Source organism: Erythrolamprus reginae, chromosome 7 (genome assembly GCF_031021105.1).
Source record: "Erythrolamprus reginae isolate rEryReg1 chromosome 7, rEryReg1.hap1, whole genome shotgun sequence".
In the NCBI taxonomy this organism is placed as follows: Eukaryota; Metazoa; Chordata; class Lepidosauria; order Squamata; family Dipsadidae; genus Erythrolamprus; species Erythrolamprus reginae.
Genome location: NC_091956.1, coordinates 77,893,390 through 77,907,583, shown reverse-complemented (window position 1 = coordinate 77,907,583; position 14,194 = coordinate 77,893,390). Strand labels below are relative to the sequence as shown.

Genomic DNA, 14,194 nt, shown 5'->3' with positions numbered 1-14,194 from the left:
GTGTCTAGTTGTCTTGGTGTGCAGTGCTCTGTAGTGACGTTTTGAGGGTAGGAGTTGAAACAATTTGTGTCCAGGATGTGAAGGGTCAGTAAATATTTTCCCCGCCCTCTTTTTGACTCGTGCAGTCTACAGGTCCTCAATGGAAGGCAGGTTGGCAGCAATTGTTTTTTCTGCAGTTCTTGATTGTATATTTTTAATTATCAAAATTGTCTCTGCATTGCATTTTTCTATAAGCCATGATAAAAATTAAATCATCTAACATCTTAATCATTATGCTTTCCAATAAGTAAAGAGCTTTCCCCAGTATTAGATTAAATTCCCTGTTGCATTATTTTATGCACTGAGTTTGAAATATAAGGCAAATCCTCTTCCTCCGATTTCTGAAAATATCAATCTTTCCACTAACCATTTTTGTTCAGGTATTGATTAGATTTGAAAACACTACTTAAATTTCATTTCCCCACTTCAATTGCAAGATTTTATGATATTAAAATCTAGAAATCTTCTTTGTGCACAAAATTTGGTGGAATGGTCATTTGAGGTACAGGGTGCGTTCCAAAAGTAATGCAATTGAATTTCCCGCGCCACTCCTATTGGTCAGAGTGGGACTGAAGCACTTGGAGTAGGTGGTGGGGATGCTAAGCTTTGCCACGAAACCAGTCAGTGCTCTCCAAGCTGTGGAAGCAGCAGGACGTCAGTTATTGTAAACCTCTGCGCGCCGACCGTGTCACGAAAAAAATGGAATCGACGATCGAGCAACGTTACGCGATTAAGAATTGAAAAAATCTCTTGAGGAGACTAACAAAATGATTTGTGAGGCTTACGGGGACTCTGCTCTGTCGTACTCACAATTTTTGAAGTGGTTAAAGGCCTTTAAGGAGGGTCAGGAAGAGGTTCATGACGAACAACGCCCTGGGCGGCCGTCAACCAGCAAAACCGACAACAATGTGACTCGTGTTCGACAATTGTTGGACTCTGACCGTTGATTGAGTATCAAGATGGTTGCCAATGAACTGAACTTGTCATCTACTGTTGTGTTTCGCATTGTTACTGAAGATTTAGTGATGAGGAAAGTGTGCACCAAGCTCGGGCCCAAGGTGTTGTCAGATGACCAAAAGACCAACCAAGCAGAAATTTCAAATGAACTTTTGCAACATATAGAAATTGAACATCATCACTGGTGATAAAACCTGGGTTTTTGAATATGACCCAGAAACAAAACGCCAAAGCTCTGAGTGGCACATGGACCAGTCCCCCAAGCCCAAAAAAGGCAAGAATGAGCAAATCAAAAGTGAAAACAATGCTCATTGTCTTTTTCGACAGTAAAGGAATGGTCCATAAGGTGTTTGTTCCTCAAGGACACACAGTTAACACTGCCTACTACGTGGATGTGCTGGGAAGACTCTGAAAAAGGGTCATCAGGATGAGAAAAGACATTTCCGCTATCTGGCAATTCCATCATGACAACTTACCTTGCCACAACGCACTACGAGTCCGCGAGTTCCTGGCCAAACACCAGATGCCAACGCTGCCCCACCCTCCCTATAGTCCTGACGTCGCCCCAGCAGACTTCTTTTTATTCCCTCGGATTAAGGCAGCCCTGAAAGGAACCCGGTTTTTGTCCATAGAAGAGATTCAATCAGCCGTGACAAAGACCTTGCGAGAGGTCCCCGTAGACGCTTTTCAGGGCACGTACCAGTCATAGCAGAGTCTCTGTAAAAAATGTGTAGAGGCCCAAGGACAGTACTTTGAAGAATTTTAAGTGTTTGTGCAAATCTGTTCAGTAAATTACTTTTTAAAAAGTGCATTACTTTTTTGGAACGCACCCTGTATGATAGAAGGAAGGTTGATGCGTATTTTAAAAATCATTATGTTAGATGAGCCCAGTGATGGGTTGCTTCCATTTCTGTCTGGTTCTCTGAACTGGTAGTGCCAGTGGTGGGAGGCTCCGCCCATCCAACCAGAATGCTCCACCCACCCACCTAGGATACTTTTGCTCATGCGCAGAAGCTTCCTACATAAGTGCACAAACGAACCGATAGCAATGGGTTTTAGAACCCACTACTAAATTTATTATTTACTATTTATTTATTTATATATTGGATTTGTATGCCGACCCTCTCCGTAGACTCAGGGCAGCTAACAACAGTGGTAAAAACAACATGCGACAATCCAATACTAAAACAGCTAAAAACCCTTATTTTAAAAACCAATCATACATACAAACATACCATACATAAATTGTAGAAGCCTAGGGGGAAAGAATATTTCAGTTCCCCCATGCCTGACGGCAGAGGTGGGTTTTAAGGAGCTTACGAAAGGCAAGAGGGGTGGGGGCTATTCTAATCTCTGGGGGGAGTTGGTTCCAGAGGACTGGGGCCGCCACAGAGAAGGCTCTTCCCCTGGGTCCCGCCAAACGACATTGTTTTGTTGACGGGACCCAGAGAAGGCCCACTCTGTGGCACCTAACTGGTCGCTGGGATTCGTGCGGCAGAAGGCGGTCCCGGAGATAATCTGGTCCGGTGCCATGAAGGGCTTTATAGGTCATAACCAACACTTTGAATTGTGACCGGAAACTGATCGGCAACCAATGCAGACTGCGGAGTGTTGGTGTGACATGGGCATATTTAGGGAAGCCCATGATTGCTCTTGCAGCTGCATTCTGCACGATCTGAAGTTTCCAAACACTTTTTAAAGGTAGCCCCATGTAGAGAGTGTTACAGTAGTCAAGCCTCGAGGTGATGAGGGCATGAGTGACTGTGAGCAGTGACTCCCGGTCCAAATAGGGCCGCAACTGGTGCACCAGGCGAACCTGGGCAAACGCCCCCCTCGCCACAGCTGAAAGATATTTCTCTAATGTGAGCTGTGGATCGAGGAGGACGCCCAAGTTGCGGACCCTCTCCGAGGGGGTCAATAATGTGCCCTATTGAGAAAACTGAATCGATAAAAATGGAGGTTGTACCTGAAAATGCTTTTGTGCACTTGGCATAAGAAGCATTTGATAGACAAGAAATAATAAACAAATATAAATGGCTAACTTATTGTGAAATAGAAATTTGTCAAGGTGAATATAAAATAAAATCAAGGGAGAAATTTCGTGGGTTGTTTTCTGATATTGTCCTCTAACTGTCTTTCAAGAAAAATTCTATGTTGATCTCCATGAATAAATTATTGCAAAATTATTTTCAGTCTATCAGCCAAAATAATTGCATACAACTTGTAGTTGTTATTGTTCAATAATGATATAGTTTCTTCTTAAAGGCAAATTTTGTCCTTCTTTGATCGTTAGAATGATGTTAATATTCTCTTGGCCTCTTTCCAATTCTCTGGCATCTTTCCTTCCTTTAAAATTAATCATGCTTTGTAAAGGCTGTAAAAGTTCACCCTCAAATCATTTATAATAAGAACCTGATCATTCATCTGGTACAGGCACTTTCATTAGTTTAATCTTTTTATAGCTTTAGAGACCTCCCTTACTGTTATAAAACCATTCATAATCTGAGCTAAACCAGAATAAATGCATATTGTATTTGGCTCCTTTTATAGTACAGTGGTACCTCGTGATACGAACATCTCGAGATACAAACCCGGGGTTCGGAAATTTTTTGCCTCTTGTTACGAACTTTTTCCGGCTTACGAACCCACCGCAGATCGCAAAATGGCGCTCTGCTGGGCGCCGCCACCCAGCTGTCACCTTTTAAAACAGCTGGGGGACTTCTCGGTGTTCTCCTGAACCTGAACCCGAACTTTTCGGGTCGGGTTCGGGAGGCTGCCGAGAAGCGCCGCCGCCCGACTGTCACCTTCTGAAACAGCCGGGGGGCTTCTCGGCGTTCGCCCGAACACCGAACCCGGAAGTTTGGCAAAAGTTCGGGTTCGGGTTCCGGGGGCTGCCAAGAAGCGCCCGGCTGTTTGAGAAGGTTACAGCCGCCCGGCGCCGCCCGGCGGAGCACCGTTTTTACAATTTGCAGTGGCGTTTTCGGCCGATCTAGAGGCTGAAACGGAGGTGGAGAATCCCAATAGGGAATTCCATGGGCGGAGCTTTAACGTCACGAAGACATCCTTCCTGGTGGGCCGAAACGTGGCCTCCAGGAAGGACATCTTCGTGACGTCAAAGCTCCCCCCATGGAATTCCCTATTGGGATTCCCCACCTCCGTTTCAGCCTCTAGATCGGCCGAAAACGCCGCTCCCGATCGCAAAAACGGCGCTCCGCCGGGCATCACCACCCGGCTGTAACCTGAAACAGACGGGGGCTTCTCAGTGGCCTCCGGAACCCGAACCTGAACTTTTGCCAAACCTCCGGTCTCGGCGTTCAGGAGAACGCCGAGAAGACCCCCGGCTGTTTGAGAAGGTGACAGCCAGGCAGCGGCGCTTCTTGGCGGCCTCCCGAACCCGAACCCGAAAAGTTCGGGTTCGGGAGAATGCCGAGAAGCCCCCCAGCTGTTTTAAAAAGTGACAGCTGGGCGGCGGTGCCCAGTGGAGCGCCATTTTGCGATTTTTTCCCCCTTTGCACGCATTAATCGCTTTTACATTGTTTCCTATGGAAAACATTGTTTCGTCTTACGAACTTTTTGCCTTACGAACCACCTTCCGGCACCAATTAAGTTCGTAAGACGAGGTATTACTGTATTCCTATTCAAAATATTCATATTTCTCTGAACTTCCTAGATCAAACCAAAGTAACAGAAGTCTATAAACTGAAAGTTACCAAGTTCACACATTACACATCCAATTCGCACTGCTTCTGTGTGAGAATTATTGTTGTGTTTCATAAATCATGGTTTATAGCTTGGTGTTATGTATAGTTAAAACCATCGTTACTTATTAAGTAAGCAACAGCTTAACATGTTACATGAAACCAATCAATCTCATATATCTTTATTTTTTTTTTCATTTTTCCTTTCTCAGGTTATTTTTAAAGGAGAAAAAGGAAAAGGAAGAACTGGGGACATTGGTTTGGATGATATAAGTTTGAGAAAAGGCCGATGTTCTAAGCATCATTAGTGGTACAGATGGACAAAGACAACAGACTTTCGTTGTCCATAGCTATTATTTGAGACACGTGGATGATTGATAACTTCTCCCTTGTTTTTTGTCAAATCACAGTTGATCTCCATATAAATAATTCAGATTTTCTGTAATAGCAAAGAAAGTTTAAACAGAAGAGGACATTGACATTGGTTAGCATTGTCTGTGCTTTGGAAGGCTCTGAAAGGAGGATATATACAGTACATGTCCTTTACGAAGAAAAGACTGCCTACACGTCCTCAAAACATCTGAATCCATGTATTCTTTGTGTTTTCTATTGGCTCATTTTGTGTCACAAGCTGAAGGTACACCCATTATTATTGTACTGCATCAATTTTTAAAGTAGAGTGTTTTGTGTGTCTCTGTGTGTATAAATAACATTTATCCCGTTATTGCAAAAGGCAGTTAAAGAGTAGCACTGCAACCCTTAATATAGGTAATGCTGTGTTCTGTATAAATGTGTATTATTACTGTTAATGTATTTATATATGTTGTATATTTGCAAACTCTTGTAAGAGGAAATAACATCTGTGCACGTTATAGTTAAACCAGCTAAACAGGTCGATGGTCCAATAGCAAGTTCTTTTTTTAAATATATAAGACCCGGCAATGCTCTTTGCCTTTCTAAACTCAAATAGTAGAATATTTTAAATGGTTACAAAAATGAGTATAATGTAAGTATTACCAGATTCCGGAAGGTTAGACTGCATTGATCCTTCTCTGAAAAGAAAAGCATTAATAACTGGTAGCAGCAGCACAAGTTGGCCTCGATAGATTTTTATTTTTTAAATGTATTCAAGGAAAGTTTGTCAGATAGGAATTTTTCCGCTCTTACTCAGATGCCAGTAAGAAACAAAATAAGTTACGAGGATCATAAGCAAAGAAACGCAGGATGACTGAGCATGTATTAACCAGAATTACATAGGCAGTTCTTGGCTTACAACAATACATTTAATGACCGTTCAGAGCTACAACATCATTAAAAAAGTGACTCATGGCCATTTTTCATACGACTCTTGTAGCATCCCCAAAATTTGGGATAAAAATTTGGATGCTTGGATACTGATTCATATTCATGACAGCTGACAGTTGACCTTTTCCAAGCAAAGTCAATGGGGCTACTACATTAATAATGGGAGTGATTCACTTAACAATTATGTCAAGAAAAGGCGTAAAATGGGGCAAAATTCACTTTACAAATGTTTCACTTCGCAAGAGATATTTTGGGCGGAATTTTGGTTGTAAGTCAAGGACTACTTTGACCCATTATTGCATAAATTCTATCTACTCTCTCCTTTTTTTCCAGATAGTCTAGTCTTTATTTCTGGGCAGATGATTTAATCCACATCATAAGGAAGAAATACTGTTCCCTGAACGTAGTACGAAGGCTGCAAAATGCTTCCGTTTCAGATTGCTGAAAAGTCCGTCTTGCACAGTACAGCACGAGGGTGAAAAAAACCACAACAAAAATGCAGTAGAATGAGGTAGAAAATCCAAAGAGAGTTTTCAATGGCTTAGAATCTAGATCTTTTTAATTCTTATTAGCCAAAATGGCAAATTTAAAAAAGTATCCAGATGGCAATCACGTTGCTGGCAGGTTAATCTCCCTAAGAAGCTATCCAGGTGGTGGGGACTGCAATGAAAATTCTCCTTTTCATTGCCTAAAAATGAGTAGATGTTCAGCTCTTCCCAGTGTGGCTTGATAGAAACGAAACAGGTGGCCAACCTATCACATTTTATAAGTCCGAAATAATTTAGCTTGCTTACTACATATCTAAAGTTGCTTCTTATTAATATGTGATTGCTTCCTGTATTTCTCACAATATACCAGAGGTCAACAATATGTTGCCCCTAAAAGCTGTTCAACATATGTGTGTGTGTGTGTTGTTGTGAGTTCGGGGTTTTTCCCATGTCATATTTTTCCGACGTTTTGGCAAAATCACGTTCACCATCATCAGGCTGAAGTTATTAGCTTTGCGCTGCTTTGAGTGTGGTTTGTTTGCAACTGCCATTTTTTTCTTTATAAATAGTGGTGGGGTGGATTGGTTGGTGGAATCACATTTAGTTAGATCATTGATATAGTGGAGTTGTGATTGTGATCAATCATCTAACTAAACGTGATTCCACCAAGCAATCAAATAATTAAAATAAGAAGCTCCAGAGACCACAGATTTAGTGCTACACACTGCAGTGCAGAGGAGATAGACATGCAAAACTAATGACGGTCAGTGTCCGTGGATTTTCATATCTGATAATCAACTATCATTCTGGAAAAGTAAAAGTTTTGTCCTCTTTCATAGAGTTGAAAGCTGCATTCCACAAAATTTATTATATCGAATTCAGAACAGGTTACAAAAACTTAACATTTTTGACATAATGACAATTGTAACGGAGTAAACCAAGCATTTTGTGAAATAAATATCAATACTTGTCCAAAGTTCTCTTAAGTGAATTGGTTTTATGAAGAGCAGTGGAAAAAGAAATCTTCGCTTGATATCTGGATATAAAAGGAGGAAGTGCTTCATATTTGTCAAATATTCCTGAATTATGCTGGCAGTATTAAATAACACACTCTTTAAATTATGCCTTGACATTGCTATATGAAAACTATATGCATTTTTATATTTTCTAAAGCTATACATAGAAATTTTTAAATTAAATGAGAATGTATACTTTTTTTATTAATATCTTCCCTGACTTTCCAATGAATGTACTCAATCTTAATTCCACTTAATGGGCTTCTATTGGAGTGAATAAGACATAAGCTCAACTAAGAATGCCATGTTTGTATTGTAATATCTCCGGGACCGCCTTCTGCCGCACGAATCCCACAGAGTTGGCCTTCTCCGGGTCCCATCGACTAAGCAATGTCGTTTGGCGGGACCCAGGAGAAGAGCCTTCTCTGTGGCGGCCCCGACCCTCTGGAACCAGCTCCCCCCAGATATCAGAGTTGCCCCCACCCTCCTTGCCTTTCGCAAGCTCCTTAAAACCCACCTCTGTCATCAGGCATGGGGGAATTGAAATTTCCCTTCCCCTTAGGCTTATAGAATTTATACATGGCATGCTTGTATGTATGAGTGGTTCTTTAAATTTGGGGTTTTTAAAGATTATTTTTAATATTAGATTTGTTTACATTGTCTTTTTATTGTTGTTAGCCGCCCCAAGTCTTCGGAGAGGGGCGGCATACAAATCTAATAAATAAATAAATAAATATGTAGGCAATTCAAGTCAAAGGTGTTATGATTCAGCCCTGATACACCTCTTATATATTAAGCTCCTCTTTCAATAGTCAGACTGTTAACTTTTCTAGATGGGAACAATTGCCCAATAAGGATATGTGTTGCTGCTTCTAATAGCAATGATCTGGAAGAGATTGGCTTTTGACAAAGTAAAATGTAACTCTTAGAGACATGAATAGCTTCCATATTTGGTTGTCCAGCTTCTAGAATCATAGCAAAATAGGAACTCATAAATCGTGGGTCACATGAGCACCATATGTGAAGATAACTAATGGACTTTGTGTCTGGAAAAATGCCTTCCCTCTGAATGATCAAATCAATGTGAAAAGCAGATGCTAAAATCCCATGCCATATTTGGTTCAGTGTCTGTTGAGCTGTCAAACTATTTTCCGTTGAGAAATATTTTCTGGAAACGCCTTGTGACAGGTTGACGCATCAAGGCCATTTCTAAAATTATTTGTTATGCTTCGAATTCATAAACGCAGCAATACTGGATTTTCGTGTAAACTATTATTCCTAAATTGTAGGCATATTTGTGGAGGTATATGAATAAATAAGTAGAATACATATGGTGTCACACGATATTTATGATAATTTATACAGACCTACCTGACTCACCATATATATGGTCTAAGAAAGAATATGTTATGTACAGAAGATGTCCAAAGCAACAAATTGAACTACATCTAAAAGATGCATATCTGAATCGTTCATCTATATTTAATTGGCATATAGTCTTTTCTTTTTTAAAAAAATGTTAATATTGAAACATACCTAAAGTCCAGGATTAATTAATGGCATCTAGGTGCATCTGTATAATAACTTTTGTATCTTTCCTTCTTTTGATTACCGTCTTCATAACTGTCAAAATAGTTTTCTGATGTTCACAACCTATTAGAATTATATGGTATCCTTGTTTAATCCAATTATGTTTTACTCAGTTGTTCAGATATGCATGGCACACTCATAAACCACGAACTAACACAGGAACTTTATATCAAAACAATATACAGTGGTACCTCTACTTAAGAACGCCTCTACTTAAGAACTTTTCTAGATAAGAACTGGGTGTTCAAGATTTTTTTGCCTCTTCTTAAGAACCATTTTCAACTTAAGAACCCAAGCCCGGAAAAATTTCCCAGGAAATTTGAGAGCGGCATAAAGGCCCGGCCAGTTTCCTGCCCTTCCTCCTTTAATCCCAATCATCTCAGGCTTTTCTGGACCTTGGAGAGGGAATAAACCTCTGCTAGCGCCCAGGAAAAAGAAACGCTCCCTTTGCTCTGGGCAGCAACTGTCTTCCTCCTCTTCTTCCTCCTCCTCCTCCCACCCAAATTCCGAGCTTTTATTTCTTTCCTAATGTGTTTGCACACATCATTTGCTTTTACATTGATTCCTATGGGAAAAATTGCTTCTACTTACAAACTTTTCTACTTAAGAACCTGGTCCTGGAAAGAATTAAGTTCTTAAGTAGAGGTACCACTGTACTAAGTATTTTTCACTATATGTAAACACAATCTATAAGTGTGGATAGGTATTAAGTATGTCTGTTAAATCTGGATTATACATGACTATTAAAAATGGAAGTTCAAAGAATACACAACACTCATGCACATAGCCACACAACCTATCTTTAGGTTATCCAGTACATTGACATTAATATTAATATCCTGGTGTTCTTATTTCCTTTATTGGTGGGAATAAGGATTTAAAATAATATAGTTTCACTTGTTTTATATGTTGGGCTTTTTTGGATGAAGGATGCAACCAAAAGACCATAAAATCAACAGTATTTCTTAAATTGTACTTCTTGATTAAGTTTTGTTTTGCAGTAATAACAGGTTAGTTCTTCAACTGCTCAACCAGTTTTTAAATCTTTTGAATTAAAATTCATTTATTTCTATCACAGACTATTTTCTTCTTCCCCAACTATTATTTGAAGAGTTACTCTAAGCGTTGCAGGGCCGTTTGTTTGATTTTCCTTTGATCTTTGCCCAAGAGGACAACGATGTGGCTCTTGTTACTGTGCTTTGAAATGAAGATGGTAGTAGAAGAATAGTGATGCAACGTGGGTTGAATTAGGGATGGATTACTTTTGGCTTTTTAAAGGTTAGTGGAAGAGTTTTTAGGATGATATTTATGCCCAAAATGGCAAACAATGTGCCATCAACCTTTAGTCACTATGAGACAAGTTTCATGGAACCTTCATATTGTTATTTTGGATATAGAAGAAATGAATATTGTCTCTCTCCCTTCTTCCATTCTCTCAGAAGGAAAGAAGAAAAAATGAAAGAGAGAGAAAGAGAGGCTGCCACAGAGAACATATAATTTTGAAGAAATGAATTCCATTTACAGCAACTTAATATAAAAAATATATGAGAAAATTACTGAAAAAACCCTCAAAATTTATTTTTCATAGTTTTGGATTGGTTTGTGAACGTGCGCTATTGATGTAAACCACTAACCAATTTGAGTGAAGCAATAACTCTGGAAACATTAATTCTATTATTTATTTATCTATCTATCTATCTATCTATCTATCTATCTATCTATCTATCTATCTATCTATCTATCTATCTATCTATCTTCCAGCAGACGTGGTAGATAAATCCACAGTAACTGAATTTAAACATGCCTGGGATAAACATATATCCATCCTAAGATAAAATACAGAAAATAGTATAAGGGCAGACTAGATGGACCAGGAGGTCTTTTTCTGCCGTCAGACTTCTATGTTTCTATCTATCTATCTATCTATCTATCTATCTATCTATCTATCTATCTATCTATCTATCTATCTATCTATCTATCCATCTATCTATCTATCTATTAGATTTGTATGCCGCCCCTCTCCGTAGACTCGGGGCGGCTCACAGCAATAATAAACAATATATAACAAATCTAATAATTTGAAAGAAACACTAAAACCCCTGTTATTAAAAGCAAACATACACACAAACATACCATACATAACTGTATAGACCCAGGGGAGATGTTTCAATTCCCCCATGCCTGACGGCAAAGGTAGGTTTTAAGGAGTATACGAAAGGCGAGGAGGGTGGGGGCAGTTCTAATCTCTGGGGGGAGCTGGTTCCAGAGGGTCGGGGCTACCACAGAGAAGGCTCTTCCCCTGGGTCCCGCCAAATGGCATTGTTTAGTTGACGGGACCTGGAGAAGGCCAACTCTGTGGGACCTAATCGGTCGCTGGGATTCGTGCGGCAGAATGCAGTCCCGGAGATATTCTGGCCCGATGCCATGAAGGGCTTTATAGGTCATAACCAACACTTTGAATTGTGACCGGAAACTGATCGGCAACCAATGCAGACTGCGGAGTGTTGGTGTAACATGGGCATATTTGGGGAAGCCCATGACTGCTCTCGCAGCTGCATTCTGCACGATCTGAAGTTTCCGAACACTTTTCAAAGGTAGCCCCATGTAGAGAGCGTTACAGAAGTCGAGCCTCGAGGTGATGAGGGCATGAGTGACTGTTAGACGTACATTGGCAGCAATGGTTTTCTAAAAATTGCTAATGCAGCTATGTCTTCAGGCATCTATTTCTCAACTGTATATTTTAAGATTTAAGCTTAAGAATCATGATCTGAATAGGCTTCAGCAAGCTGAACGATGTTGACATTTCTAAAGAGCTTACATTTCTTAAGTGTTCTTTTCCCCACAATTTCAAGTAAATAGTCCTTGCCATAACATACGTTCTTTCAGTCAAAACTCTAGAAAAATATGCGATTCTAGGCAAGCAGATGCTTCTTCATTCCTTTCAATAACTCCTAATCAAGCTGAGATTAATTAAAAGAAATAAGGAGGATTACACTCACCCCCTCCAGACTGTTAAATAAGAAGGTTTAAAGGAATATTATTATTACGGGTGAACTTTATGAATTATGCGAAGCCAAATGTTGGATCATTTTGCTTTAGATCCAAAATTCTGACACGGGCTTACGATTTTTATTTATTTTATTTTTATTTATTTATTTGTCCAGTAAGAAACATAGAAACATAGAAGACTGACGGCAGAAAAAGACCTCATGGTCCATCTAGTCTGCCCTTATACTATTTCCTGTATTTTATCTTAGGATGGATATATGTTTATCCCAGGCATGTTTAAATTCAGTTACTGTGGATTTACCAACCACGTCTGCTGGAAGTTTGTTCCAAGGATCTACTACTCTTTCAGTAAAATAATATTTTCTCACGTTGCTTTTGATCTTTCCCCCAACTAACTTCAGGTTGTGTCCCCTTGTTCTTGTGTTCACTTTCCTATTAAAAACACTTCCCTCCTGAACCTTATGTAACCATATTGAAGAGAATAGAGATGTAGTATTATATATAAAGAAAAGGATAGAAGAAAAGATATAAAAATAGAGGAGAAGATACTGTATATGAAAGGAAGAAAAGGTATATGATAAATGAGATAAGGAGAGACAATTGGACAGGGGACGAAAGGCACACTAGTGCACTTATGTACACCCCTTACTGACCTCTTAGGAACCTGGAGAGGTCAATCGTGGATAGTCTAAGGGTAAAATGTTGGGGGTTAGGGATTGACACTACTGAGTCCGGTAATGAGTTCCACGCTTCTACAACTCGATTGTTAAAGTCATATTTTTTACAGTCAAGTTTGGAGCGGTTAACCTTAAGTTTGAATCTGTTGCGTGCTCTTATGTTGTTGCGGTTGAAGCTGATTTTGCATTATAACAATGCATGACCATACAGGAGTGTATTTATATTGTGATAGTCTAACAGGGAGACAAATGTAGTAAGAAACATAGAAGATTGACAGCAGAAAAAGACCTCATTTTCCATCTAGTCTGCCCTTATACACTGCTCAAAAAAAATAAAGGGAACACTTAAAAAACAGAATATAACTTCAAGTAAATCAAACTTCTGTGAAATCAAACTGTCCACTTAGGAAGCAACACTGATTGACAGTCAATTTCACATGCTGTTGTGCAAATGGAATAGTTGTGCAAATGAAATATTCAATGAGAATATTTCATTCATTCAGATCTAGGATGTGTTATTTGAGTGTTCCCTTTATATTTTTGAGCAGTATACTATGTCCTGTATTTTATCTTAGGATGGATATATGTTTATCCCAGGGTATATGTTTAAATTCAGTTACTGTGGATTTACCAACCATATCTGCTGGAAGTTTGTTCCAAGCATCTACTACTCTTTCAGTAAAATAATAGAATAAAAGAAGCAGAAATGTCACAGATTTTATACATGGCACAAATGAATATATGGCAGCTGCAGTTCAAGCCTACCCTACTCTTGCCCTAGACCAGCTGAGCCAGGAAAAACAATTTGCAAATCTCTCCAGGAAATTTCTTTGGACAGATGATACTTAATTCTTCGTGTTTAATAAGGGACATGGGCAATATTAACCACATGGTATTTCCCACAATGTCCATGCAGAAAAATCTAGCATTTTTATGTAATTTCAAGCTAAAGGCAGAAAAAGAACCTGGGCAGCAATTTACATAAAAGCCAGACACATTGACTTTATTACAGTATTTATGAGCCCCATTAAACCATGACTGAAGGAAGCCGCCACCTCCATCTAGCATTCTATCAGCTTGCCTTGTTTATAATTGAGATATTATGGCTGCTTGAATGGCAGTGCTGGTTTCTAATTTCTTCAGGGGGGAGCCATTAAATTAATTGTGCATTAAAACATTATGCAGGCTGTGGGTTGTTTGCAAAGAACCAATATCGTTGCAGGATTGGTGGGGCTTTGTGACTATGGACTTAATTTAATTTGGACAATTAAATTGAGGCTAAAAGGTAATATTCAAGAGAATCAGAAGAAGAGTTGAGTTTCACTGCTCAGTTGGGGTAAATTATTTTTTAAAAAAGTAATTTCCCTGAAGTACAGTGATACCTCGTCTTACAAACGCCTCGTCATACAAACTTT

General features: G+C 39.4%; 1 protein-coding gene across 9 annotated transcripts in view; it reads left to right on the top strand.

Annotated features, from left to right (window-relative positions):
• The window catches only part of NPNT (nephronectin), a 79,293-nt gene extending 69,130 nt beyond the window's left edge, over positions 1-10,163 (top strand). For 7 of the 9 annotated variants that reach the window (XM_070757908.1, XM_070757905.1, XM_070757904.1 and 4 more), the window contains one exon: positions 4,907-7,609. In XM_070757908.1, coding sequence (XP_070614009.1) covers positions 4,907-5,002 — 96 coding nt within the window. In that variant the 3' untranslated portion in view covers positions 5,003-7,609. Of the gene's footprint in view, positions 1-4,906 lie in introns of all 9 variants that reach the window. The other 2 variants (XR_011559640.1, XR_011559639.1) reach the window with 2 other exon arrangements.
• Positions 10,164-14,194: the final 4,031 nt, after the last annotated feature.